General features: G+C 51.1%; 3 protein-coding genes across 3 annotated transcripts in view; all 3 read left to right on the top strand.

Annotated features, from left to right (window-relative positions):
• The window catches only part of EDC4 (enhancer of mRNA decapping 4), a 33,164-nt gene extending 19,721 nt beyond the window's left edge, over positions 1–13,443 (top strand). Inside the window, exons 19-29 of the mRNA XM_014880714.2 lie at positions 462–563; positions 1,445–1,597; positions 2,940–2,976; positions 3,685–3,865; positions 5,729–5,884; positions 6,604–6,719; positions 7,396–7,561; positions 8,728–8,914; positions 10,110–10,329; positions 11,001–11,164; positions 12,403–13,443. Of these exons, the coding sequence (XP_014736200.2) occupies positions 462–563; positions 1,445–1,597; positions 2,940–2,976; positions 3,685–3,865; positions 5,729–5,884; positions 6,604–6,719; positions 7,396–7,561; positions 8,728–8,914; positions 10,110–10,329; positions 11,001–11,164; positions 12,403–12,595 (1,675 nt within the window). The 3' untranslated portion in view covers positions 12,596–13,443. The remainder of the gene's footprint in view (positions 1–461; positions 564–1,444; positions 1,598–2,939; positions 2,977–3,684; positions 3,866–5,728; positions 5,885–6,603; positions 6,720–7,395; positions 7,562–8,727; positions 8,915–10,109; positions 10,330–11,000; positions 11,165–12,402) is intronic.
• Positions 13,444–14,162: 719 nt separating this feature from the next.
• Positions 14,163–17,186, top strand: NRN1L (neuritin 1 like). The gene is made up of 3 exons (XM_014880678.2): positions 14,163–14,298; positions 16,485–16,656; positions 16,735–17,186. The coding sequence occupies exons 1-3, from the start codon at positions 14,241–14,243 to the stop codon at positions 17,018–17,020; spliced, it is 516 nt and encodes a 171-aa protein (XP_014736164.2). The 5' UTR covers positions 14,163–14,240; the 3' UTR covers positions 17,021–17,186.
• Positions 17,187–25,132: 7,946 nt separating this feature from the next.
• The window catches only part of PSKH1 (protein serine kinase H1), a 31,072-nt gene continuing 29,380 nt past the window's right edge, over positions 25,133–26,824 (top strand). The window contains exons 1-2 of the mRNA XM_014880749.2: positions 25,133–25,182; positions 26,512–26,674. The gene's annotated coding sequence lies outside the window, so the exon portion shown is untranslated. The remainder of the gene's footprint in view (positions 25,183–26,511; positions 26,675–26,824) is intronic.

The raw sequence follows: 26,824 nt of genomic DNA, 5'->3' as shown, positions 1-26,824 counted from the left end.
TAGATCCACTGTTACAGTTCTATCTGTTCTATCTGGAGCTGACCCACCAAATTCACACACTTCCTCAGACACTAAGAAGCACTGATGATTTTTGCTTCAGTGATCAGTGTTAAATGAGGAAAAACAAACCCAAGATTATTCTGTTCATTGAAGTATGGTGTGCTGCCAGGTTTGAGTAGTGACTTGCCTCTCTTGTATGAATGTCTGTTGGGAGATAGTTCTTGGTTAGTACTTCAAGCATAGCTGAGCTGCTTCTTCCTTTTTGAGGCCCCAGAAAAGCACATGGACAAGTTCAAGTGTTTAGTGTCAACACTACACCTGGCTCTTCCTGGATCTGTGGGATCAGTGTGGGATTGATTTTTGTTACAGATTTTCTATCAGGATTTCTCATGAGACATGGAGAGAGTGAATATCCAAGTAGAAAGAAACTTTCATGATATTTTCTTTTTTCCTCTTTTTAGCCCAAGGGATGAGGTTGAAGAAAAGCACAAGAGCTCTTCCTACCATCGACACAGCTACCACCTTCTGCAGCACGACAGCCAGGATGCCAGTGCAGAACAAAGGTACCAGAGTGCTCAGCCCCCTCTCTCACCCTGCATGGACTCAGCTCAGGCTGCATTCGTGCCTCTGTCCCCAGCCCAGCTTCCCCTCATCTCAAGATTGCCTCTGGGTGCTCTCCAGTTTATTCCCTGTAGGGAAAGGTTTGATTTTGCTGCTTCTAAAAACACGGACCAAGCTTGGTTTAATTATCAGTAAAAACCTATTAAGGGATCAATTTCCAAATATTGGGCCTTATATAAGGTAGCAAGGGTACCTCAGGAGTAAATTTCTTGCTTCTGACATCTTTCCTTCCTTCTGAGTCCCCCTGAAATTCTGTGGGCACACTCTGTGTGTCTGACAAGCTCGGCCCTTTTGACAGCTGAGGGTTGTCCACAATCCACACGTAAATTCAGACTGAAATGTGCAGCCTGTATTGTAAGAAGGTGGAAGTCTCCAAGGTACTGAGGATCACAGAGATGTTTTAGGCTCACCTGATCCTCCTCTGTTCTTGCAAAGCGTTCTGTGTCCAGTGCTTGCTGTCTGTGAAGTTGTAAGGATGTGCTGTGCTTGGGTTCCCTGCTAGGCCATCCTGGGGCTCAAGTGCCAGTATTTGCAGCTAAGCAGGCATTGTTCAGCCCTGCTGCCTGGGTCCCTGCATTAGGGACAGCAGGGACCCTCCAAGCCTTGCTGCACAGCCCTCGAGCTCAGCCTGAGCAGACTGGGATCAAAGCAGAGCAGCCTGTTCTGAGCTCTGCAGAGGTGACTGTGAAAGGTTAAGGTGGGGCTGTCTGTAGCTGACTCTGGCCATGTGTGGATGAAGTGCTGTGTGAATCCATCCCCACACTGAAGGCTGACACAGTCCAGTGTTGTGAGTGATGTCCTCTCCCCTGCTGTTCCTTCACAGTGACCATGATGATGAAGTTGCAAGCTTGGCTTCTACGTCAGGTGGATTCGGTGCCAAAGCATCTGCGCAGAGGCTGCCTGTGAAGGACTGGAAAGTCAAGGCCTCCCCCCGGGCTTCCCCAAAGCTAAAGCGGAAGGGCAAGAAGGATGATGGGTATGCTGGGCTTGCCGGGGCACAGGAGGCTCCAGGACCAGCTGGGCAGGGCCACAGCCTCTTGTAGCCATTGGGGTGTGAGGCAGCAGCCAAGTGCTCCCTACCCTTGCCCCATTTGCAAAGGGCAGGGACCCCACAGAAAGCATTGCTGCTTACTCAGACACTGACTGGCACTCAGGTGTGGGAATAGTTCTGCACTATCTCCAGCTGGGACTCAAAATCCAAAATATAGTCTGGGCTTGAGAAGAATGTGTGGGAGGTAAATTGCATGTTGTAAAGGAGCACTAGGCCATTTCACTGGTTTCAGTGAAGGCTTTATTGGAACTGTAATGCTGTGAGTGTCACAATGGCCTCCATTTTTAATTGGCTTCTGAACAGTGGCACAGTGCCCTTGTTCAGCAATATCTGTCATTTGTTACCTGCTTGCTGCTTCTATGTGTTTCTAAAGTGCCTATATCAATATCCTGCAAGTGGAAATTGGTGACTGGAAAGGTCTGCCCATGGCATGTTAGACCAATCTATCTGCATCAGTGTGAGGACAGCAGCACAGCTTCTGCATGGGGCTCCATCCTCTTCCCATAGCTCCATGGTTTGGATCTCTGGCTGTGCAGATCACAACAAAGATGAGCTATGGCATTTAATTGTGGCTGTGGTCCTGCACAGTGACACCCAGAAGCTCTTGGCCTCTGAAATGACTTTCACTTTTTCTGCCTCACTCCTTTTAAAGTTGCTGAGTGGGTGTTGTCTGAGAATGAAAAATGTTTACTTTTCTTCATAGATCTGTGACTTTGGTGGAGACATGCAATATTAGTGGATCAGTTCAGTGTTTTTCTTTATTCTGTTGTATAAGCTGGAGTGTGTCACTGGTTTCTTCACCTTGAGAGCTGGAATCACACTAGAAGATTTGTGTTCATTCATTCTAAATTTTAACAAATGAATACTTGCTTTTTCTTTGGTAAAATATTGGGAGAGGTTCAAAAGATGTTTGGCAAAGTCTTCCCTGCCTTTGAATTTGGACAAAACTGAAAAATCAGTGTGTAGTGCACTTTGTAACAGTCCTCATTAACACTTGCTTCAGGTCTCTTCCCTGCAAAGGGACCAGTCTGTAAGGAATTTCAGGCTCTGTGAACAGTGCACATGATAGTGTCACAGTGCTGTAAGGAGTGGGATTTCATCACCTTCCCATCATTCTCCATGTTACACAAGGCAGAATGGAGTTATGAGCTGCAGTGTAAAATCTAAAGCAACACAAAATGTGTGATCTGTTTTGGCAGAAGACTTGGATAATAAGAGGAGTTAATTGACATAATTGGGTTACTACTCTTTTTCTTTTTATTTCCAGGGATATGAACCAGTCACCAAGATCATCTAACAACCAGGTGAGTCAGAGCTGCTCCTCATGATGCTTCATATCTTACTAGCGAAGACCTAAGAGAAAGTTCATCACAGTTCATTGAAGTGTCATGGGTCATGCCCTAGCAGGTTGGGATGGGGCTGCAGTTGGGCTTGGAATTGCTCTGTGCTGACCTGCAGCAAGATAAGCTGTTCCCAGCAAAGAAAGGGTCACAGGGGGATTGCCCTTGTGTGTGTCCCCTTGTTCCTTCCCCTTAAGGGTGGGTCGTCACACTCCTTGAACTATTTTGACTAGGTGAAGAGACACCTATATAAATTAATACTTGTCCAGTTGTTTGGTTTTCATAAATAAAGATCTGAGAAAGTGCTCTAAAGAAGCCTTCTTACTGTACTGATTGCACAGCTCTTTTGTGAGTGTTTGTGGTCCTTGTTTACATTTGTAGGCATGAACACTCCCAGTACCTGCCCAAAAGTTAATAATATCTGTTTTGAAGGGCATCCTGAATCTAAACAGTTAATATTCTAAGCAACCATTTATTAATTCCATGCAGGAACCTTGCTTTATCAGTTCATTCCTTGGCACAAAAGTTCTTGGGAACAGCATTAAACTGGTCCTGTTTGCTGCATTGTGTGTTACACGTCACTTCCAGGCACAAGGGTTGACTCAATACTGAACAGAAAGCTCAGCTGACCTCAGTCCTGTTAGGAATGAATGTTTGTCCTCTCCCATGTAGGTGACACCAGAGTTCCAGGATGAGCTGATGTGCATCCTGAGGAGCCAACAGAGGGAACTGTCCGAGCTGCGGCAGAACCAGATGGACCTGCTGCAGAGACTCACGGATCACCTCGATGCCATCCAGAGCTCCCTCATGGGCCACATGGAGAGGGTGATCGACTCCCAGCAGGAGCAGGAGCGTATCCTTGTGTGCAGCTGTTGGGTGAAAGGCTGCAGGGCAGACTAGAGGTGTGAGGAGGGCTCAGAAAGGCCAAGGATCTTGGGAGCATGGGGCCGTAGGTGCACTACAATTGCATGGTTGCACTATAACGAGTTCACTTCCTCTCAGGCCCTTTCTCAGGGCAAGAAACTCAGAACAGAGAAGAGCTGACACTTTCTCTGTGCCACTAAATCTTAGTTACCCATTAAGCCATAAGTGCTGCAGTGCTGGTGTGGACCAGGGGTGCATTTGGTACATTATCCCACCTCGGGCAGTGGCCAGTTGCACAAGAGTAATTATGGGCTGATCCTTTACTTCCTTTCCTCCTTAAGGCAAGTCAGTACTTACATCAGAAATAGCATCTGGCTGCCCTGCTGCATAGCTGGATATAGAATTATCTTGTTTGTCCACATTTATTCATATGGTGGTCTACAGGTCCCTTATGTGTTGTCTTAGAAGTATTTTCTTTTGGTGCTTTCAAACCTGATATCCAAATATTTGTATTGTATTATGAGTCATTGGTTCCTGTGTACATTTGCTGCACTGAATGTGGTTATGTTCCCCAAATTGAGCAGCCTATCTTATGTCTGAAACCACTCTTAACTTCTATGACAGTAGTTTTCTCTATTATTTAGTCTTGGATTTTCCTTTTTTGACCATCAGTCTGATATTCACAGATAATTTAGATACCTTTCTACTGAATTTCAGTGTCTAGAGCTATATTGTAATACTAGAATAATTTTTCCTTTCTCCACAAGTTTATGCATGGACTAAATTTTGTCAGCAGCTGAATTGTCATTTCATTGTTTGTTTAAGATGTGTTTGTGTGTTGGCTCCTTCAGAGAGGTTGTTTGCTTCATGAGATGTGAGTAGCCTAAAGCCTGCGTTTGCTCCCATACACTGTATCACTTAGGACCACTAATTCCATTCTATAGAAACATTTTTACCAACTTGCTGTTTATGGATATTGGACTGAATGGTTTCTGGTGTCCTGCTTTTGGCTCAGATGGAGTTAATTTTCTTCACAGCAGCTCATGTGTGTTATGTTTTGAATTTGTGACCAAAACAATGCTGATAATACTCTGATGTTTTTGCTGGTTTTGCTTTTTCTAAGCCCTATCAAGGCCTTCTCTGTTTCTCATGCTTCTCCACCAGGCAGAGGCTGGGGGTGGTCAAAAGCTGGGAGGAGACAGAGCCAGGACAGCTGACCCCAGTGACTAAAGGGATGCCCCACACTATGATGCTGTGCTCAGCAGTAAAGGCTGGGGGAAAGGAGAAGGAAGAGGGGACACTTGGATTGGTGGTGGTGTTCTTCCCCAGGCAGTATTAGGTGTGAGGGAGCTCTGCTTTCCTGGGAATGGCTCAACACCTACTCACCGATGGGAAGTAGTAAATGAATTCCTTATTTTGTTTGGTTGGCATGTGCAGCTTTTGTTTTACCTCTTGTCTTTACCTCAGCCTGTGAGCTTTCTCACTTTTACCCTGCCAGTTTTCTCCCCCATCCTGCTGCAGAGGAGTGAGTGAGTGGCTGGCTGGAGCTGAGCTGCTAATGGGGCAGCCAAGTTAACCACAGTATGTAGGAACCAGCACTGTCCAACTTATTTTAGCTGTTTGACATTTCTATCTTGCCTTCCAAAGTTCTGTTCTCACCCTGATCAACTGTTCAAGAGCACCCTATTTCAGGAACACAGCAGTAATGTTATGAGACCACTCTTTCACTAGAGCTGCACATTTGCTCTCACTGAGCCTCTGGAGGTGAAGCTACTGTCCATCTTTGTGGACAGGAGTGTTGTGGGTAGACAGGAAATCTGCTGTTGTGCTCCTTAACACAAATTCTCCTTAGAGAGAAGGCTGGACCGGGCGCTGATGGAAGGGCAGCAGCGCAATGGGCAGCTCCAGGAGCACCTGTCCCAGCAGCTCTCCCAGTCCCTGTCCACAACTGTGTGTAACCGACTGGAGAGGACCATTCGGGAGGAGATGAAGAAGACAGTGCCCCAGTGTGAGTGTGGCTGCCTAAGCCTGGCAGGTGGATCCCTACAGGCTCCGTTGGGATTGAAAGCACACTGGGAAAGTGCTGGCACTGTATGGAGCGGATTTTAGGTTGTGTGGACACCAGTCTGTCTGCACAACAGACTGCTGTGAGCCCCACTGTAATCTGAGAAGAGGGGCTGTGGTTTAGAAGCAGTATGAAACTCCCAGAGGGAATGCCTTTCCAGAGAGTGTGGTCTGACCTTCCATTATATAATCTCTAAAGCCTTTGGAGTCTGTTCAGTGGAGGAAGGTGAAAGAGGCTGATGAGTTTGGAAATGCTGAGACTTGGCTGGAGCAAGCTTGAAGTTCTTTGCCCTTTCTCGATGCACTGGCACCATGTATGTAAGGAAGTGTTCCAAAAACTGCTGGTGGGAAAGCCTGCAGCCAGTAGCTGCCTAAGGCAGGACTACCTGCTATTCTGGATCAGGTCAGCTGTGACTTTGTCACAGCAGCGCTTAAAAGCCTTCAAGGCTGGAGGTTCCACAACTTCTGGTGACTTCCAGAGCTGTACCACCTTCCTAGCAAAAACTTTCTTCAAATGTCCTACCTTGGTTCCCCAAGCAAAGTTTGTGATCATTGTCCCTTGCTGTGTCATACCCAAGAATCATTTGATTCTATTTTCTTTTCTGGGCTTTGAAGTGTGACTTTAGGCTTAAAGCTGCAATTTTGTCCTGTTTTTATTTCTAGGCATTTCCAAGAGCATGGACCCCACTGTTAGCCAGCTCAGTAATACTATTGCTGCCAAGCTCACTGCTGTTGAGGGGACACTGAAAGAGAATATTACCAAGCTAGTGAAATCAAAGGTAAGGAGTACCAGAGTAGCTTTCCCAGGGCACAATGAGTTGTCACCTGCCTGGGTAGCAACTTCTTACACCTTTTCCCCTCACCTCTGCCTCTAGGCAATTCCAGTTTAGCTGCCAGTAGTCAAAGCTTTTTCATGGTTTCATTAGGAGGACAAGCTCTTTGTATGCTCCCCTGCCCACTTTGCCTCATAAACACTTTGTTTAATTTAAAAAGTTGTTAATTTTCTGCTAGTGTAGAAATTCTTACCACAGCAGTGACTTTTAGGGCCAGCTCAGTCAAGTGGCAAACGTTTGACTGGCTCCATTCTGTTCTCCATATCTACATTATTTAGGTGGCACAAACTGCTTCCTTACCTTGGCAGGAAATTATGGTTTTTTGGGGAGGAAGGAGGAGAAAGGGAGTGGAGCTGGGCCTGATTGTGCCACCTTCCCTTGTTCTACAGCAGAAGTACAGAGAAGTGGTGCTGGTTTTGGGCAGCCCCTGAGCATGCAGAGGTTCTGCTTGCTGGAGTCATGGTGCAGCCTGGCCAGTGGGAAGAGCCAAGGGAGCACCCTTGGACACTGGGCTGTCCTTACCTGGTGTGGGTGTGTTGCAGGGACCTGGTGTTTGCTCACACCCTTCGTTCTGGAGCAGACTGTAATTAATTTTATGGAATCTTCTGTGTTTGCCTGTAAGAACCTTACAGACAGTGTTGTGAGGGCCACAGCTGACACTCTGCAGGGACCCATCCAGTCAGCCTACAGGGAGGCCTTCCAGAGCGTCGTGCTGCCAGCCTTTGAGAAGAGCTGCCAGTCCATGTTCCAGCAAATCAATGACACCTTCAAGCAGGGCACACAGGAATGTGAGTAGGTTTTCTTCTTCGAAGTCTCCTTTATTTGCATTAGTGGCTGACAACACACTGACTTTGTTTTTGCCTTTCAGAGTTTCACTGCTGAGAGTTTAACCTCGTAGCTCATCCATGTGTTCTGTTTCATTCTTGGGAAGCAGAAGTGGGGAGGTTTTTGTGAGTGGTGCTACAAGAGTACAGATGCACTTCTGGTCTTTGTAGCCTACATAGTAAAACACTCAGCTCTATTCTGGGAATCTGTGACGACTTCTATTGAGTAGGAATGCCCAACTGCAGGATTATCCCATCCTGGTGTCAGGAACATGATGAATGGACAGGGTAGCAGTCCTGCAGCTAGGCCCTCGTCTCAGAGGAGAAGTTTTAGAGATGGGTACCAGGATGACCAGAGGTTAAGTAGTGGCTGAACAGTGTGAACATAGGCTGAAGTGGAGTATTTATTCCCTTAAGTAAGGAAAACTATACACTGATGCACTGAGGAAGTTCATTCCTGTTCTCAGGCTTGGGATGCAGGTCCTTGGCCTTTGGGGAGGCTGGACAGGTATTACTCTGCAGAGGGCCTGAATGTGGCCAGTGCTAGGACAGTAACTTCTGTTGGCCATAGATCTGCAGGGTGTCTGCAGCTGCTGTTTATTTTGCACCCTTCCTCTTCTTCACAAGTCTCCCACAAATACGAGAGCTTACATTCTTCTCCCTTTTGATCAGGTCAGTTCATAAGATATTTTAAAATACAGGTTTTAAATCTCTGGAGACATGATATCTTTTTTGTCAGAAAAGTTCCCCCTCTTTCTTCATGAGCATTGAACTAATGCAGATCACAATTCACACGTATGAATTGTATGAATACATATGAAATAAAACACCCTTACTCCTGCCTTTATCACCTCTGAACAAGGAGTGCCTGTAGAAGTCTGTTGTAGGAGAACTGGTGGTTTGTTGCTGTGTTGTGTGATCCTGTGTGATGGGGAGACTGGAAGATGGGTTTCTAATTTAATATAATGCACCCCAAAACAAGACCTGTGCTTCTCCTCTGTCCTGTGCTCATACACAGGCTCAGCAATTGCTTCTGCTGGAGAACACGTAGAGCCTGGCAGCTAGATTTCTGCCCTGATCGCCTCCACAGCTACAGATGACACAAACATTTCCTTCTCTGCTTGTTGCAGATATCCAGCAGCTGGAGGCTCACTTGAAGAACAAGAAGGTACGAGAGCAGGAGGTGCGGGACCCGCTGCTGAACCAGCTCCGGCAGCTCATCAGCACCTTCCAGAGCACCACGGAGCAGCTGGCATCCACCATCGCAGCCAGTGTCCATGCTGAGGTGCAGCACCAGCTGCACATCATCGTGGGCAAGTAAGTTGGCAGCTGGGCTTGTGGAAGGAGATGTCATTGAGACATTACATTCATGTATCACAGGCAGTTCTCCCTGCTTAGTTGTGGAAGCAAGCCAGGAGTGGTGTAGGGCTGCTTGTTGACCCTGCACATATAGCAAAGCACGTGGGCTGCTGACTGTTGCCCACAGAAAGTTTCCCAACTGTGTTGGGAAGCTCAGCTTTTCCCCAGGTCCCGTGTACACAATGGAGAACAGAAGCATCTAAGGCACCTCTAAGCACCTCAAATCTGAACACTTCCTGAAGATCATTTCAGAGGAGTCTTTGGAAGGCTTTTCCTTACTCAGTGTCCTCAGGCATACAGTTTCTACAGGCTACTCTCTCTCCCCACACCTGCTCTGCAGCAGTTTGTGTTTTGCCCCCTTGGTTTCAGGATGGGATCCCAGCAGTGCCTCCAGCACATGCACACCATGAGGCAGTGGCAGATTGCCAGGCATCAGGATTGGCTGGTGGTCACCTGCAGGGCAGAACAGCCCTGTCTATTTTAAGCCACTAGAACGTGTCAGAGCACACCAGGGTCTTCAGTCCTGGCCAGAGTTGCCAGGAAGGCCACCAGACTAAATCCTGGTCTTGTTGCATGGACTGTGCTTGTTCCCAGGGAAGTCCTAGTTTTCTACCTGTGGTAGAGCAGATTTGATGCTTTATGCCCTTTGTGAGAGGGGAGAATCCAGCCCTTGAGGGAAAAGGAGTCACACAGAGCAGCAGAGTTTGCACTGTGAATTTTTTTTCTGTGGAGAAGTCACAGGCACAGTATAAGTGTGTTCTCATTCTAAAGATGATTCCTGCACACTAGGAGCTGTATCTGACAGATCTCCTGTAGGAAGCTGGCCCCATTTGGGAATAAACCCACAGCTTAGTTACCTTGCTTGCAAGACAGAGACATTAAAGATTTAAAACTTTGTTTAATGAGAGGCTTAGTTCCCTGAAATGTCACTTTCTTGCACAGAGTCCCAGCATCTTCCAAGTGCACCTTGGGACATGGTGGTGCTGGCCACAGAGTTGCCTGTGCCTCAGATCTGTTTGTGTGAACCCTTAGGGAGCCGCACTACAATAAGCAAACCAGCCTGTGCTTTCTCACCGGTATAAGCTTTGTACAGTGTTATCCCTTGGCTCTTCATTCTCAGAGGTACCCATGGGTTCTGATTTGTTTTTTTCAGCATGCAGGAGTCTATTTTGGCCCAGGTGCAGAGAGTCATTAAAGGAGAAGTGAGCCTGGCTATGAAGGAGCAGCAAGCAGCTGTCACCTCGAGCATCGTCCAGGCAATGCGCTCGGCAGCCGGGACACCCATCCCCTCTACTCACATGGATTTCCAGTCCCAGCAGACTCACATCCTTCAGCTGCTCCAGCAGGGACACCTCAACCAAGCTTTCCAGCAGGTACCTCCTTTTCCTGGTAGTCGTCCACTGCTTGTTGGGGACTGAGAAGGAAAAAAAGGCTCCTTGGGGTGGGCATGTAATCTCACAACAGCTTACACAGGAGTTGACTGAAAAGACCTGTGGCAATGGAGTGCTTGAGGGGTGCAGTTGTTCTCATGCAGGTGGAGCCAGAGCCATGCAGGTTCTATGATTTGGTAGCAGTAAAGTTCCTTCATCCCTGTCCATGTCCTGTCAGGACAATGTCAGTGCTCCAGTAAAACCAGCGTGTTCTGCCATCGGTGCTGACACGTGGCACCCCTCTGAAGAGCAACAGCTTCATAAGCCTCTCCAGGCAGATCTACCAGCTGGGGCCTGACCTTGCCTCTGACTTTGAACATGCAGGCAGATCCATGTGAGCTGCTGCAGACAAACTCTTCTGGGAATGATAGCGCTGCTGGCCGTGTTCCATGCTGCTGACAGTAACCTGCTCCCCTCTCTTCAGACACAGGTGTCCTCAGAGCATAGAGCAAGAGTCTAAAGATGGCCCTGCTGGCCTGTACAGCAGAGGTGCAAAGATTTTTGCTCCCAGAGGAGGCTGTTAAGCCACTGAGCATCCCGGAGTTGTCACTCTGTCCTGTGTCCCTCACCTGCCTGTAGATTCCTGTGCATTTTTAGCTGTGTCTTCCTTGCAGGCTCTAACAGCAGCTGATCTCAACCTGGTTCTATATGTCTGTGAGACTGTGGATACTCAGCAAGTCTTTGGACAGCATCCATGCCCGTTGTCCCAGCCTGTGCTGCTCTCCCTCATTCAGCAGCTCTCCTCAGATCTGGGCACTCGTACAGAATTGAAGTTGAAGTGAGTATGACCAGTGAACTGGGTCCTGTTCTTAGCTCTGGCTTTCAATTCACTGCCTGGAACTGGAAGATGGAACTTCAAGAAAAGTTGGAGTTTCTGTAGCCAGTTACTGGCATGTTGGCAGTGGTAACTCAGAAAAATATGCAGGATTGCCACAGAAAGATGTGCTGCCCTGAGGTATAGTGGAAGGAATACCCAGCAGTAGGTGCTGGTACCTCTGGAATTGTAGCCTGTAAATATTTGCAGCCTGTGCAGAGATCCCCATTCCCCAAGGAACGATTTCCTTGGGGAGACAAAAGGAGGGACAGTGCCACGTTCCCTGGATAGCGTAATATCCTGGGCCAGTTTGCTCTGTCCCCAGCTCTTAACCCATCACTGGACTTTGTGTTGGCAGTTTCTTGTCGTGACTGTCAGGCTCAGTGGGAGGCTGCAGCAGGAGCTTCTGGTATAATTTCTGGTGGATGTTCCAAGCAAAGCTTGTGTGACAAAATAGTGACTGTACTGATACTTGCCATGAACATTTTTAGTGTCTGAGTCAAAACCCTGCTATCTGCCCTTAAAAGTGAAATTGTTAAGGTACCTACAGGTTTTGACTATGGCTTGTATGGAAAAATTACTTAAATTAAGTTTTTAACTCAATAAGGATGAAACAAACTAGAAAAACTGAAGAGTTTCAAGTTACAGTCAAGTTTCAGGCTGGTAATGGGGGTTAAAGCTGCTGCATTGTTACTGCAGTTGTCACATTTTCTCACTGTAGAATTGGAGCTTCCTGAGTTTCAGAGTTTCCTGTTGGTAAAAATGTTGATCTCCCACCACTTACTTCCTGTTAAAATTACAGGAACTATTGTAGCCCTACACAAACTGAGCCTCACTGCTGAGAGGTTTTGCTGCCTAATGAGTGATTAATTCTGCTTTAAAGGTATTTAAGAAAAAATTTACTGAGAGTTGACCTCCAGCACTGTCGGGAGTTCTCACTGGCTGTTGCCTCTGCCTTGGTTCCAGCAGCCAGCTTGTGGGGCAGATGGGCAGGCTGGGAGCTGTAGGCTGACCTCACATGTTTAGGAAGGGATAGGTGGACTCTGCTGTGAGTCAGGAACATTTATTTCGTGACAACTGAATATACTGCTGAGTTTGGGTGGAGTGGGGAACAAAACTGTGCATCTTCAGTGCTAACATGAACTGATTCAGATTAGGATTGTATTCTGGGTTTGGTCCTAACCTTGCTCTCTCTCCTTCAGCTACTTGGAGGATGCAGTGATGCACCTGGACCAAAGTGACCCCATCACCAGAGACCACATGGGGTCAGTCATGAACCAGGTGCGGCAAAAGCTCTTCCAGTTCCTCCAGGTGGAACCCCACAACCCTCTGAGCAAACCTGCACGTCGCCTCATGATCATGCTGCAGGGCCTGGTCACCCCTGGCATGACCTAGGAGCACCTGGCTGCCTGGTGGGCTGCTCCACCAAAGCCCACCCAGCAGATCCACACTTACTAACAACGTCTGGCTGGTGTTAAGAGCTCTTGCAAGAAAATCTATCAGCACGTGTGTGATGTCTCTAAGGCGAACGCCATCTGTGTATAGTTCCAAATAGTCACTGAACATTCACTTGGCTTATTTTTCCTAAATAGCCTCTTTTTTGAGAGTTAAGTCTCTTCTTCACCTGCCCATCCGTCCCCAAGGCTCGCTGGCAGTCCATGTCTCATGCAGCAGAAGCCGATGGATTTCTTAGCCCTTTAAAAGTTTGGATCTGCTGCCGTCGGCAAGGGAGCAGCGAGGTGTGATCTGAGCCCGAGCACAGGGGCTGCTGGTGCTCCCTGCTGACCAGAAACCTGTACCCACACCTTAGTGAAGGGCTCCAGCTCCTCCTCCCTCGCAGGATGTAGGCACAGGGGGGAGGTCAGCTGAGCGAGAGGGGTTAGTTAAAATTCATTAATTAGTTAGTTACTCTGAGGTTCGTTAAGTCCAGATCCACAGTGGAGTGCCCAGCCCACCTGACGCAGCGAGGCAGGTTTGGGCAGGGGTGATACCTCTGGAGTGCCCCAGTGAGAGGCTCTGGGTCAGGGTGCTGAGGCAGCAGCAAACTGCAAGAGCCCAGGGGGTCCACTGGTTCTGTTGTGCTTCAGAGCATGTCTATGTTTCAGACATTAGTTTTGATTTTACACCGAGGTTTTTCTTTTTATCTAAATTTTGAAGTTTTGGGGGGTTTTGTTGTTCGTTGGTTTTTTGGTTTTTTTGTTTTTTTGGGTTTTTTTTTTTTTTTTTTTTTTTTTGGTTTTTTTTTTTTGGGGGGGGGGGGTTTTGGAAATAACATTAAGAACAATTCAATAAAAAACTTTTTGAGAAAAAAAAAAGTTGAGACCTTCTTCTGTTGTTGTGATGGAGGGGGAAGACTGAGGGGTCTTTGAGGATATCAAACCAGCTCCAGGCTGGAGCCTGAGGGGAGTGGCTTTCTCTCTCTTCCCCGATTTCTTTCCTGATTCTCTGCTCAAGCTTGCTTGTGTGAGTCCAGCAGGGCATGGTGGTCTCTGTTTCCTGGGAGAGGCAGGAGGTGATGGTGGGCTGCTGGCTGCGGGAAGGGGACATTAATTGCCCTTTTCACAGCAAAAATGTCTCTGGCTGTTCCTCCCTCTTGGAGAAGACTCTGGGAAGACCTTACAGCACCTTCCCAATACATAAAGGAGCTCCAGTAGACAGAGGGTAGGACAAGGGTAAATGGCTTCACACTGACAGAAGGCAGGATCAGATTGGACGTTAGAAAACATTTCTTCCCTGTGAGGACAGTGAGTCACAGGTTGCCCAGAGAAGCTGTGGATGCTCCATCCCTGGAAGCGTTCACAAGACCAATTTGCACAGGGCTGGAAGGTGTGCCTGCTGGTTTGTGGTGTGCTGCCAGTTTTGCGATCTTTGCGGTCCCGTCCCACTCAAACGGATGTATGAACTGCAAGCCCCGGGCGCTGCTCGGCAGGGCGGTGCCGGGGGCTGGTCCCGGGGCGGTGCCGGGGGCTGGTCCCGGTGTCGGCGCTGGCGGCAGCGGCGGGCGCGGAGCACACGGCGGCGGCGGCGCGGGGTCCGCACCATGGGCGGCGGCTGCTGGCGGCTGCTGGGCTTCGTGTGCCCGCTGCTCCTGCACCTCGGTGAGTGCCGCGGGTCGGGCTGCAGGGCCGGTACCCCCCGGCTCTCCCCGCCGGGGCTGGGGAGCTGGAGGGTGGGAGCGGGACCTCCGGCCGCGTCTCGCACCCTCTGTAGCTGCGGGGAGCTGCCCCACGGCTCAGCGATCCATCCACCCTTGTCCCGTGTCCTGAGACGCCGAGCAAGGAGGAACGCGGCTTCACGGCGCTGTCCGGGGTCTCTGCTCAGGCAGGGACAGTTCCCAAGCTCTGGCTCTCCAGCTGTGTGTGCCCGCCCCACGCACCTGCTGGCTTTCCCTGCTGGGAAGTTCACCGGGGCCGGAGGGCGTCCTGACCGCTGGGGGACTGACGACAGGTCCGGCGCCTCACTGGCACCGGCGTGTCCCCTCCATGCTCCCGCTCCTCCGAGAGCCGAGGGAGGACGCGGAGCACAGCGGTACCCAGTGACATCTCTGCTCTGAAAAGAGATGGGGAGCCCGGGATTAACCGGGTCCGGCTGCACGGACGATGGAGGACAGGGACCACCAAACCTCTGGTGGATTTTAGCTCAGAGGGTGGGTGAGTCGGACCCTTCTCCCGGAGCAGGATGGCTGCATCGGCACTCGCTGGGGAGCCGGGGATGCTCTGCAGTGCCCTGGGAAACTTCCCTTGGCTTGCTTTTCCCTTGGGCTTTATCCTTGACGGAGCCGGGGGCAGGTTTTTCCCCATGCTTATGCAGCAGAGCAGCAGAGGTGATTTGCCCTTCCGCTTTCTCCTTCTTCATGTCGAGGTTGCTGAGCGGAGGGGAGAGTTTGTGCCGAGCATTAGAGCAGCCCAGGAGGTGAAACCTCAGCCTGCAGCAGGGAGCCGGCAGAGGGGAGGCATCATCTGACCCTGCTAGCTGCTGACCCCTTGGGCTGGTGGGAGGCACGCTTGTTGCCCGGCTGGGTCAAAAAAGGAGCAATGGATCCCACTTTACTGACACCTGCGGTGTTTGTGACCCACGTGTCTGGCATCAGTCCGAGACTTTCCTCGGTGCTGTGCTCAGGGGGTTCTCATTGCAGACACCTAAAGTGCCCTGTGATCGTCTCGACCACAGCCCCTTTGCTTAGGACCCTGTTCCAGGAGTGCAGGCATGGGATGCCGGCAGCAAGGCTCCCTGGATACATCCTGGCTGCCTCAGCAGTCACCAGGAAACTTTCAGCTGTTTCTGGGGTCACCTTTCCACAGGGGTCCCTCGCAGAAACCTCCCCCTCAATCAGAAACCTCCCTGGTGCACACCCATGTCACTTCCAAAACTCTTGTAACTCCTGTGAATTGGCACAGAGAGCCCACATCTTCTGACCTGCAGGACCTCTGGAGCAGAGCTGAGGACCATGCAGGTTTTCTCTGTGACCCAGTCACACACACCAGCTCCTTTTGGGCTTCCTACCAGTCATGGATGCACTCGCAGTCCTCATGAACACACCCTGTCACCCATTGTCCCTTGTCCAGCACCAGGGTTTGCCAGTGCATGTGGTAAATCGCTTTTGGGAACTGGGAGCAGAGCAGGGAATTGGGACTTCTCAGAATGAAGCAGCCAGACTTGCACTTGTGCCTTTTCCTTATGTGCTTTTTCTTCCCTTTTCCTCCCCTGCTTCCCCTTCCTGTTTTCCCTTTCCCTTTTCTCTTTATCCTTTCCCCTTTCCTGTTCACCTTTTCCATTCCCTCTTTCTCCTCCCCCTTCCTCTTCCTACCTTTCCTCTTCTCCTCCTTTCTACTCTCCTCCTTCTACTTTCCTTTTTCCTTTCCCCTTCCCCCTTCCCCTTTTATTTCTCTTTCCCACTTTCCCCTTTCCCTCTCTTTCCCACTGCAGTCAGAGCAGGGACTCCAGCTTGCTGAGCCTTTGCTTTGTTTTTATCTGTTGTAGTCACAAATTAATCTTTGCTGTCAGGGGATCAAGGCCGGGACAGATGGCTCCGGGGAGAGCCCGGGAGGCCCGAGGTGAGGCAGGAGCCCCGCGGCGAACGGCAGCATCGCTGCGGGGCCGTCCCATCGCCTCGGGCTGCCGGGCCAGGAGCGAAGGTCACCGCCAGTGCCCAGGGAGGGGATGCTGGCGGTCCGGGGAGATGTGGGAGTCCCTCGCCATGTTTCAGAGCCACCCTGCCCTGAGCTGGGCAGCTGTCGGGGGTCGGAGGGGGCTCAGCTCGGCCTCTCCTGTCTGTGCCCCGCAGCCGCGAGCCAGGAGCCCGTCAGCATGGCGGGACAGTGCGACAGCATCTTCAGGGGCTTCGCCAGCTGCCTCATCAGCCTGGGCGAGAGCATGACCCTGAACATCCGGCGGCAGCAGCAGCAGCAGGAGGAGGAGGGCGGCGACGAGGCGCAGGAGCTGGAAACCATCTGCAAGTGAGTGTCCCTGCGGGAGCGGCTGGGACGGCGGGGTCACTGCCACCAGCATCCCCCGACTCCCGGCCTCCTCCCCAGGTCCTGGGATGATTTCCACACCTGTGCCAGTGACGTGCTGTCCAGATGCCCGGTGGAAGCGAGCAGCGTTTGGGAGTCGCTGCGCCAGGAGTCCCGCAAGATGCAGTTCCAGGGGAATCTGCAGGAGCTGTGCAGCGCCCGGAGCCGCCTGGCCAGCCCCCAGCCCCCCGGCTCGTCGGCCTCTGAGACCAACCAGGCCACGCTGCGGGGCTCGGCCACCTCCCTGCACCCCCGTCTGCTGGCCCTGCTGGCCCTGCCGCTGCCGCTGCTGCTGCTCTGGCTCTAGCCCTGCTCGCCCGCAGGGTGCCCAGGTGATGCCGGGTCGGTTCCTTCGGCTGCTGACCGGTCTCCGCCACGCCCACCTCCCTCCCGGGCATCCCTCGCGGGGCACGGTCTTCTCCTGCAGCACTTCAGATGGATTTATATTTATATTAAAAGACACTTTTACATTTCTCCTGTCTCTCTGCCATGGGATGCCCCTTGAGCCCCTCCCAAGTTCCGTGTTTGCTCTGGGGACTGGATAGGAGAAGCTCCCTGCACCAGTCCCCAAAAAGGGTGAGTGGGAGGGTCTGTGACTCCATTCCCCCAGTATATTGCCCATGGCCATGCCAGGTAGTCCATGGGTCCATGGACAGGCCCAAGAGGGGGCAATTCCCGCTGTCCTGGTGCTCCTGGCCACTGCTTTTCAGGGTTGGGCATAGCAGATATTCCCTTTAGAGGTGGGTCAAATGTTTTATTCGTTTTAAAGGGCACCTTAGTAAAAGATGGGGGCAGATTTCTTTGTCTTTTTGGCAGCCAATAGCTTGTTCTCTGATGGGCAACTCCAGTGACATTTTCTGTTTTCCACCCCTTTTATTCTGGCCTTGCTGTATTCATGGTCACGAAGAAAACCATGGTTTGCAGAGAAGAGAGGCTTTTTCGGTTTTTTTAAACCAAGATGATGGAGGGTAAAAAGCTAGGGAACTGGAATCCAGGTTCACATGGAACTTGCCAAAGTTAAATCAAGATGATTTGTGAGCGTTTAACTTGGCTAAACTTGTATCTATCAGTGGAAGATGATCTAATTCCCATCCTTGTCACTGTTATGCTGAAAACTTAGGATATTTTTCCCAGCTCTTAAAGCCCAGTGTGCAAACCATCTCCCCTAGGCCTGGGCTGGTGAGGCATCCTCCCCACTCCCCACCCACAGCCTAAAGGGCCACTGGAATTGCAAATGGGACACCCCAGCTGTGGCACAGACCAGGGGCTCCTTGCTGGTGTGGCTTCCAGGCCCCAGCAGCAGTGGTGGGTAAATCTGGCTGGCATGTGGGAAAACATCCCACTTGGGAACGGCAACAAGATCCTCTGGCCAACAACACAAGTGCCACTGCTCTGAGGATTGTTCCAGGCTCAGCAGAGAGCAGGAGCCATGAGCTCCTATGTGCCATGGGTAGCGAGTTGCTGCTGTTTCTGTGATTTCTGTCTGTCCCAAAAACATTCCAGCAGCTGGGCACATGGTTTTGGCCCAAGAAAGCCTTTGCACACTGTCCTGTGTGAGCAAGGAGCTTAGTAATCATGGTCTTCCTTGAGCCAAGATAAAATATTGCATGTTTCATCATAAAACCTCTTCCTGCAAGGTCACTTAAACATGTACTTGAAGGTAACTTAAACATGTGACTGATAACCTCTGGGATGCCACCCTGGCTGTCCCAGTCCTCTGCCAGGTCCAGGAAATGGTAACAGGATTGCTGGTTCATCCCGTGGGGCTGAGTGGTTGCTGCTGATCTCTCAGCTCTGTGTGGGGCATGTGTTTATTTCCCATTATTTATTCCACGAACCCTCCTGGAGCTGGCTGGGGGGACACAAAATATCTGGGCTGTCGGCAGCCCTCGCTGGGGGAAGATGCTGATCCCGGGGCCGGTGCCCCGTGGGACACGGAGCAAGACACCACCCCAGCTCTCCTCATCCAGCAGCTGCCACTCCCCGTGTTTAACGCCAGCGCCGGGGGGATAATCCGCCGGTTCTTTCCTTCCCAGTTGCTGACAATCCTGTGTTTAAGGGTGAATTAGTGCCGGATCCCGGCAGGGTGGCTAAGAGGATAAACGCCAGCCGGGCGCCGGGCGCGCACAGCGCAGCGCCCGCCGGCACCTCCGCAGGGGTGGGAGCGGCGGGGCACGGGAGGGGACCGGGGGGATGGAGCGCCACCAACGTGCCGTGACAGGCTGCCACCAGCACGGTGACACCTGCAGACAACGAACTGTGCTGCTTCAATCAAGCCGGAATCAACGATCCACCACAAAACTGTGGTCTGTCCGTGTATCTCACCCCGTGTGAACGACGCACCACAGAAGGTCCCATTTCCTGGACAGTGTCAGCGTCCAGGTCACACCACAGGCTCTTTCACCACAGGTCCCAAGCTGCCTCACTTGTCACAACGTGACTCACACCTTTGGCTGTGAAAGGCGTCACTATACCACTACACAGCCTGCAGGCACTGCTGGCTCTGGGAAGCCAGGGCTGAGATTTGGGGGTGCTGAAAAGGGTGGATCCGTGAGTCACCACTGCTTGATGACACCACACGTGCAAGGGTCCACGGCAAAGCTCTGCCCAAACCCCAGTGTCACCTGTCACCCCAATCCTCCTTCAGGGAGGTGCCTGCAGGGCCGAGGGCAGCAGGGTGACAGCAAGGGTGGGCAGGCTGACACTAGGAAAGCTCTCTGGTGCTCCAAAACTGGGACACTGAGCCAGGGTCTGTCTTGCCATTGGGCCTAAGGGTTTGGGACAGTCCTACAGCCATGTCCTGCCGTGAGAAGGGACGGCATCCTCATTCCTATCACGACAACAAACAGCCGGCTCCCTGCACACTGACAGCATCCTAAAGCACCTGTCCAGGCTGAAAGGACAGGATGGTGGGGAATGGGACTGGTGGACCCCGGCACCGGGAGCCTTTGGAGCGCCTGCCCTGCTGTGAAAACCCCTCGTTGTGGTTACGAAACTCCGGTGACCTACTTTACACTCCCTGCTTTTGTTCTTAATTCCCAGATATGGCCGCTCTCCAGATTTTGCCCATCAAGGCAAATTAATTGGAGTAGATCCTAATTTGCTCTCTGCTATTCTTTGGGCAGAAGATTAAATGCTCTGCAGACATTATCTCCCCCTCTCTTCTCTAAGAGACAAACCTAAATTATTAAAAAAAAGAAAAAAAGGGATCAAGGCCAGCTGAGTCCAGCTGAGTTGATGTTTGAATTCACTTTTTGTAATCGCAGAAGGGGGCCAGGGAGGTCCTCGTGCCCTCGGGCAGCTGGAACCAGATGGTGCCACTATTCTAGGTGGCTGTGTGAGTGAGACAGCACACGTGGCACAGCGACATGAGGGCTGACCTCCCACCATGCTGCCCAACACCTCTGCTACACCATGGCTGAATCCTCCATTCCTTCACCCAGAGAAATCCCCTCCTGATGAAGGTGCCAGCTGGGGAATCACTCCTCATCTGTGGGGACGTACTTGGCTTTCTCTAACTGGATAGACTGGTGTGGAGGCCACTAGCAGAGGGGGGATGTCTCCTTGCCCTTCCATAGCCCCAGTGCCACTGTCCCAGTCTGGCATCCCCAACCAGGCACCAGTTTCGCCACCTCCAGCTTTGCTGTCACCCCAGGGGGAGTGGGAGCATTGGAAGACAAGCATGGCCTGGAGGACACTGTGTCACAGGGCTGGCCACTATCCGAGTTTGCATGGGGATTTCTGCTGAGCCAAATGTCCAACTTTCCATAAAGAAACACCAAAAGACAACCTCAGTCCCCGCGGATCAGAGGCAGTGGGAACAGCTGAGCTGGAGTCACCTCTGCCATGGGGGCTGTGTTCAGCCTGGCACCCCATCTGTGCTCAGCTTTGGGGCTGTTTTATTCTCCAGAGAGGCATATGGAAAGTTGGATTTCTTTTTTAAGCAGCTTTAATTGAACATCCTCCCGTTACGACCTCTGCTCAGCCTTGCTGGGACAACCTTGAGCTCTGGCCTGGAATGGCCACTGAGGCTCGGGCTCGCTGCCACACAGGGCAGGGATGCAGCTCCGAGGAAATCCAGATTTCCTGCTTCACTCCATCCATTTGATGGCAGATGAGGGGTCCCATTCTCCTGGCTTTCTGTGGCCTAGCACAGCAGAAAACCCTGGGATCCCCAAATTGCCCCACACTCAGGATATGCAGCAATGTTCCAGGCAGCTTTGTGGTGCTGGGGGATGCTGGAGGTACTTCCAGCCATTCCCATCATTCCACAGGGAATTACAGCTTGTTGCACCCCAATGAGACTCTGGAGTCAGCTGGCAGCACCACAGGCAGGTGTGGGATGCAAAGGGAGCTCTGAAGTTCCTGCTCCAAGCAGGGTTTATGCTGGTGCTGGAGCCAGCTCCAGAGCATCTCTGCATCTCCAGGCAGAGAGGATCTTCCACCTGTGCGTACCCAGCATTGCCCTGCTGGTCCCAGCCTGCCTTTAGCAGCTTCCACGGGAGAAGCCTTGAAGAAGCCACTGACAGGAGATACAAAACTCTAAGGGAACCCATCCTTGCAGACGGGTGAAGGCTGTCAGGAGGGAGCAGCCAGGCTGCAGGACCAGGGGAGTGGTGCCTGTCCCATCCCTGGAAGTGTTCAAGGATGGAGGGTCTGAGCAACATGGTCTGGTGGGAGGTGTCCCTGCCCATGGTAAGCGATTTGGAACTGGATGACCTTTAAAGGTCCCTTCCAACACAAACCATTCCAGGATTCTGTGATTCTTCACAGCCTCAAGTGCTGAATCCTTCCCATGAGGCTGGAGGCAGGCTGTAGATCTTGGGCATCAGCTGGCATGGGATTTCTGAATGGGTCAGCATGGAAAAGCAGGGGGAGGCTCCTCTCCAGGGAGAGCAGCATCTTGGAAGGGAGGAGGCAAAAAAAGAAACAACAAGGAGACAACAGCTCGTTTGGCAGGAAAACCCACTGATAGACCCTGCCCAAGAACAACACTGCTTTGTGAGTGTGTCAGAAACCTGTTACCAGTTCCCTCTTGGAGGAGGGAGAAAAATCCCCAATAGTTTTTGGCTGGAGCAGTGCTAGTGGGAGCCCAGGTACCCAGAGCCTGGCAGGATGAGCGGCTGCAGAGCCTCTCAGTGCTCAGAGCTTCACGGCTGGTGGCCCCAGCAGCAAGGCGCTTATCCCAGTCAGAAAACTTCCTGCTGCAGGAAAGGCTCTAGATGGAATAACAGGCATCAGGAATCTACAGAGAATGACCCCAAAGTCAGACGGGGTGCCTGACCTGGCAGGGAGTGGAATCACATGGATGAGCAGACAGCTCCCTGCCTCATCCCTGGGTGTTTTGCCAGGCGGATGTTGGCTTTGTGTGGATGTCTGGTGTGAAGTTCTCTTGGCTCCGGTGGGTCTCAGAGCACCACCACAGCATAAATAATACAAGAGCTGCTCTGACTGAAGTTCTCAGAAAAAGTCCACGGTTCTGACCCAAGGGTTCGATACCTGTTGGCTCTTTGACATTTTCAAGTGATGATAGACTTGGAATTGCCTCATTTAGTGTTCCCATGAGGCTGGTCAGGAAACAAAGCTGTGAGGAAATGACTAATGGAAGATGCATCCCTTGAGGGAAACGCATCCTTGCAGAGCACTTACCCTGTGTGAGCATCCCTGGCCAAGGTGAAGCAGTTCTACACCCATCAGCCGGGATGACAGAGATGAACATGCTGGTGGAACCAAGCTGGAATGACCTTGAGAAACAGCCTAAAATAATAGGCTCAGCTTAAACAGAGACACTTGCAAGGTTTCACATATCAGACACATGTTAAGCCACCTCTCAGGTACAGTGCAGGGGATGTGTGGCTGTGGAAACATCTCCAGAAAGATGGGAGATTAGAGGGCTAAAAACCTACCTGCATCACCATTACTGTGTGGGAAAACAGCAACTGGGAAGTTTCCTTTGCAGAGAACTGCACAACTCACCTGATCTGTAGATTCCAGCCCAGGCAGCCCCTTCTCAACCCTCACACATTTCCATGCTTTGTTGGGAATTACACAGAGAAGAATGACAATAATGTGCATCAGCAGGTACAACTTTTACTACATTATAACTTAATAATCATTTTAAAACAGCCAAAGATCCCAGGAGCATTCAAATAAACACGGCTATTTTTAAAAGCATGGTAGGAGTGTGAAAACAGTCCTGCTCCACCTGAACCGCCTCGGGAATGACGTGAGAGCCAGGCTGGAAAACAAGCCCAACAGCATTGCACTTACATGTCCCCAAGGGAAAGGAGTGCCGTCAGCATCCCTGCAAGGTGTCATCCCTCCTCTCCCTGCTTTCAGGTCATCCAGGGCCAGGATGTAGAGTGTTTTGTTTGAGGATGAGGAAAGGATATGAGGAAGAAAGTCCACAGGCAGTTACCAAGCAAACTTTGCGGGTTTTGTGGCACTTAGTAGCTGGGGCAAAGAAAGGAGAAAGGAATGTGCCTCGTTATTCTGCTGTGCAGAATAGCAAGAGCTATCCCACAGGGACAGGGTTTTCCCTGCCAAGGAAAAGGACCAATGCTTCCGGGCAATTCTCTTGCAAAGGGAATGTTTTTCCAGAGTCCCGCAGCCCAGTGGGGAGCCCTCGGAGCTGATCCACAGGCTGCGGGCTCCAAGGCGCTGCTGGAGAGCTGTCAGAGCTGGATTTGGCTCCAAAGAGGAGGAGGCACTGTGGCCACTCTTCCGAGGCAGGAGCATGGGGATCAAGAACATTGTCCCTGCCAGGGACCACCGGCCTGGCCACCGGCTCAGCCCACGGGGCTGAGTTGCAAAATGTAGAATTTGTCCATATTATCTCAAGGCAGGATGTTCTTTGATGTAAGACCTCTGTACACTTTCAAGCCTAATCAGCAAAAAAGGATACTTAATCAGTGGAACAGGCAGCAGCCAGCTCCCTCATTCAAGCATATCTTGGAATTAACAAGATTTAGGGATGTAATAAAGTAAGATGTTGATGTTTGCCTATGTAAACATTGCTAGCTTGGCAAAATACTCCATGTCCGTGTATCCTAGAGCTGAGCTATCTTCATTGTAGCACTAAAAATCATGCTGCAGGTCAAAAACCTGTCAAGGTGAAGACCCTTCCCGTGAGCATGAGAAGTTAGCTGGAGTTCTGTGATTTCTATGGAAATTATTAACCAATCTTAATAGTGGAACTGTGCTTGGGAAATGACTAACCCTGAACTTCTCTGCATAAATAATAGCACAGAAAGTCCAGTGGGGTGTGCTGGATTTGTGGAATAACACTGAGCACCCAGGCTGGAGCAGCTCTGAAATAAACAATCACTGTCTCTCTGAAGTGTGTCATTATCAGCTCGGTGCACACCAAGGAACAAACCTGATTTTGTGGGTAACAACAGGGCCAGAGTGGTGAGAGGAGCCCTGGAGTCCATGGGGTGAGGAGTTCCAGGGGCCCGTGGGGCTGAGGGGCCCCATGTTAAAAACTACAACGTAATATTGTCTTTCACACTTATGTATTAGCTTTTGTATGACCATAAATATTCAGATATAGTACAATTCATAACTCTATTTAGCTGTTCGTTAGTATAACATCATCTATTAGTTTAAGTATGTACTATATAGTTTATAGAAATAGTGGTGTGATAAATGTATTATATCATAGGCCTTAGCAAAACACACAATGTGAGCTGAAGGAATGGTGGGAGACAATTTTGTTGGTTCCCACATTGGCTGACTGATGTCTTCAACACATAACACAGAGCACCAGAGAAGAACCGTAGAAGAATTTGTTAACACCTATTGGAGGAAGTGGAACCACAGGATGGAGAAACTAGAAAGTCATGCATGAAAGTTAAAAGTGTAAAGAAAACAAACCAAAGAGTTCCTGAAACATCAAAAACTCACAAGAATGTCTGAATAACGCATGAAGCACATGAACATGCACGCACCTCACTAATGTAACAATATATAGATCACACTGTCCGAATTTACCCGGGTGCTTTTTGGCCAAATGCCAAGGGCACCCCAGCGCTGGTTAATTTTTTGTGCTTGCTTTATCCCTCATTAAAGTTTTTAAAATTCCAAATCCCAAATCTCGTTTTTCACACCCAGAGCTCTGAGGGGTCCCAGGCGGGGCTGAGGGCCCCGGGGGATGCTCTGAGGCCCCGGAGCCCCTCACGCTCCCGGAGCCGCGGGCAGTCCCGGGCCGGTCCCGGGCTCTGGGCCGGCCCCGGGCTCTGGGCCGGTCCCGGGCTCTGGGCCGGTCCCGGGCTCTGGGCCGGTCCCGGGCGGGCGCTCCCGTGGGCTCCGGCAGGGGGCGGTAAAGCGCCCCCGCCCTCCCCGCGCCTCGGCCCCGCCCCCCGCCCTCTCCGCCAATCGCAGCGCGCAGTGTCCCCGCCCCTCGGGCGTCCCAGGCGCGCGGTGATGACGTCAGGAGGCGGTGCCGCGCCGCGGCCGGAGCGGGCCGAGGTGAGTCCGGGATCGGCACCCCCGGGACCGCCTGGCCCGGCACCGGCACCGGCTCCCCTCCCTTCCCCTCCCTCCCTCCTCCCGGGAGCGGCGATGGTGCGGCCCGGGAGGCGCGGGCGCGGCGGTGCTCCGGCGCCTCAGCCCTGCAACTGCCCGGGGCGCTGGGCCGCGGGGACGGGCGGGCCGGGGAGGGAGCCCTGCCCGCTCCCGGAGTGTCCCCTCGTGGGGCGGGCCCGGTGCTTCCCAGGCCTGGAGCCGAACATACTGCGGGACGAGCTCCCGGCACCGGCCCGGCCCTGGGTCCCCTTTCCCCAGTCTTGGGAATCCCGGTTGGTTTGGCTGATTCTGGCCAGCCCCTGGCTCCGGCACAGTTGCCTGCGGTGCTGCAGCAGCCCCAGCCCCGGGTTTCTCCTCCGAAATCCACCAGAAGCTCGCAATGGAAATGCCAGGTTATGTCAGGTTTATGTCAGGCAGTGAGAGGCACATTTGAGATGTGTTACTGAGACGGCAGGCGAGGAACTGAATCTCCGAGGGGAGAAGCATAAATCTCATGTTCCTTCCCATCACTTCTAGCTGTAGCTCAGCTCGTTTGCCACGCAGATAATTTGTTACCTGTCAAGTATGTGATTTCCCGCTGGGAGAGCTTCTAATGCTCGTAATTTATCTTAATTCCTTTCCCCACGTTCTTGGTGATTACTGCACAGGAGCATGTCCTGCACTAATGTGGAGTTAAACATTTTGTTGCTGACTCTGGTGTGCAGCTCTGGGATTCTGTAGCATTCACTGGAACGCTGAAGTGTACAAGGAGGAACCACTGACGTTCTGGAGTTGCTGCTAGATCTCAGTTAATGCTATTAGTGAAATATGCCAAATATAGATAATATTTTCAAGTGTTTGATCCTTTTGTTTGGTTTTATTTATAGATGGGATATTTTACACAACATGTAAACCTTCTCTCCGTGTTGAACTGTAATAATTTTGTTTATGGATACTCTCATTCCATTTCTCTGTTGACTTAATATGCTTTAAGGTTCAATTATGCTGGGAAAACTGTCCATGGGAGCCATTATTCAGGACTAGCCAGAGCTCTGAATTTTTTATCATGGTGCTTTAGTCTGAATGAAGCCCCACCTCCAGGGCAGTGCTTGGTGAAAGTCAGCTAAGTTTTCTGTGAAGTTTTTTATTTCTACTGCCTGAACCCTACTGCAGGCATGGCTGGATTGTTTGACTTCAGGGTGTTGCCAGGAGGGAACTTCTCCCTTGAAAAGTTACTTTGATGATGTTCAATTATAAAACTGAATCTTTACTAAAGCCTGGTTTCCTTTCCAGGTTGGATGAAGAGTCTGAACTTCTTCCAGGTGTCCCTTTAAAGCATTTCTTATTTCTCCACTTGCTTCTCCCAATGGAGGATCAGCTGAGATTCATTTTCTGCTATTCATGCTGAGCAGTTTCTTGGAGAGGTGGTGTGTGAGTGGAGATACACCTGGTGATGGTAAGACCTAAAATCACATTCTCAAGGCTAGTGGTTTTCTGTCTCCTCCTGTGAAGGCTCAGGCACGTGTTGATGGACTCTGAGTCAAAAAGGGCAAATGTGAAACTGCCCAGTGACTGCCAGAGCCACAGGTGGCTTCCCCATCTCCTG

The sequence above is a fragment of the Sturnus vulgaris genome, chromosome 12, assembly GCF_052056855.1.
Source record: "Sturnus vulgaris isolate bStuVul1 chromosome 12, bStuVul1.hap1, whole genome shotgun sequence".
NCBI classification, from domain to species: Eukaryota; Metazoa; Chordata; class Aves; order Passeriformes; family Sturnidae; genus Sturnus; species Sturnus vulgaris.
This window is presented reverse-complemented; position numbering and strand designations above follow the sequence as displayed.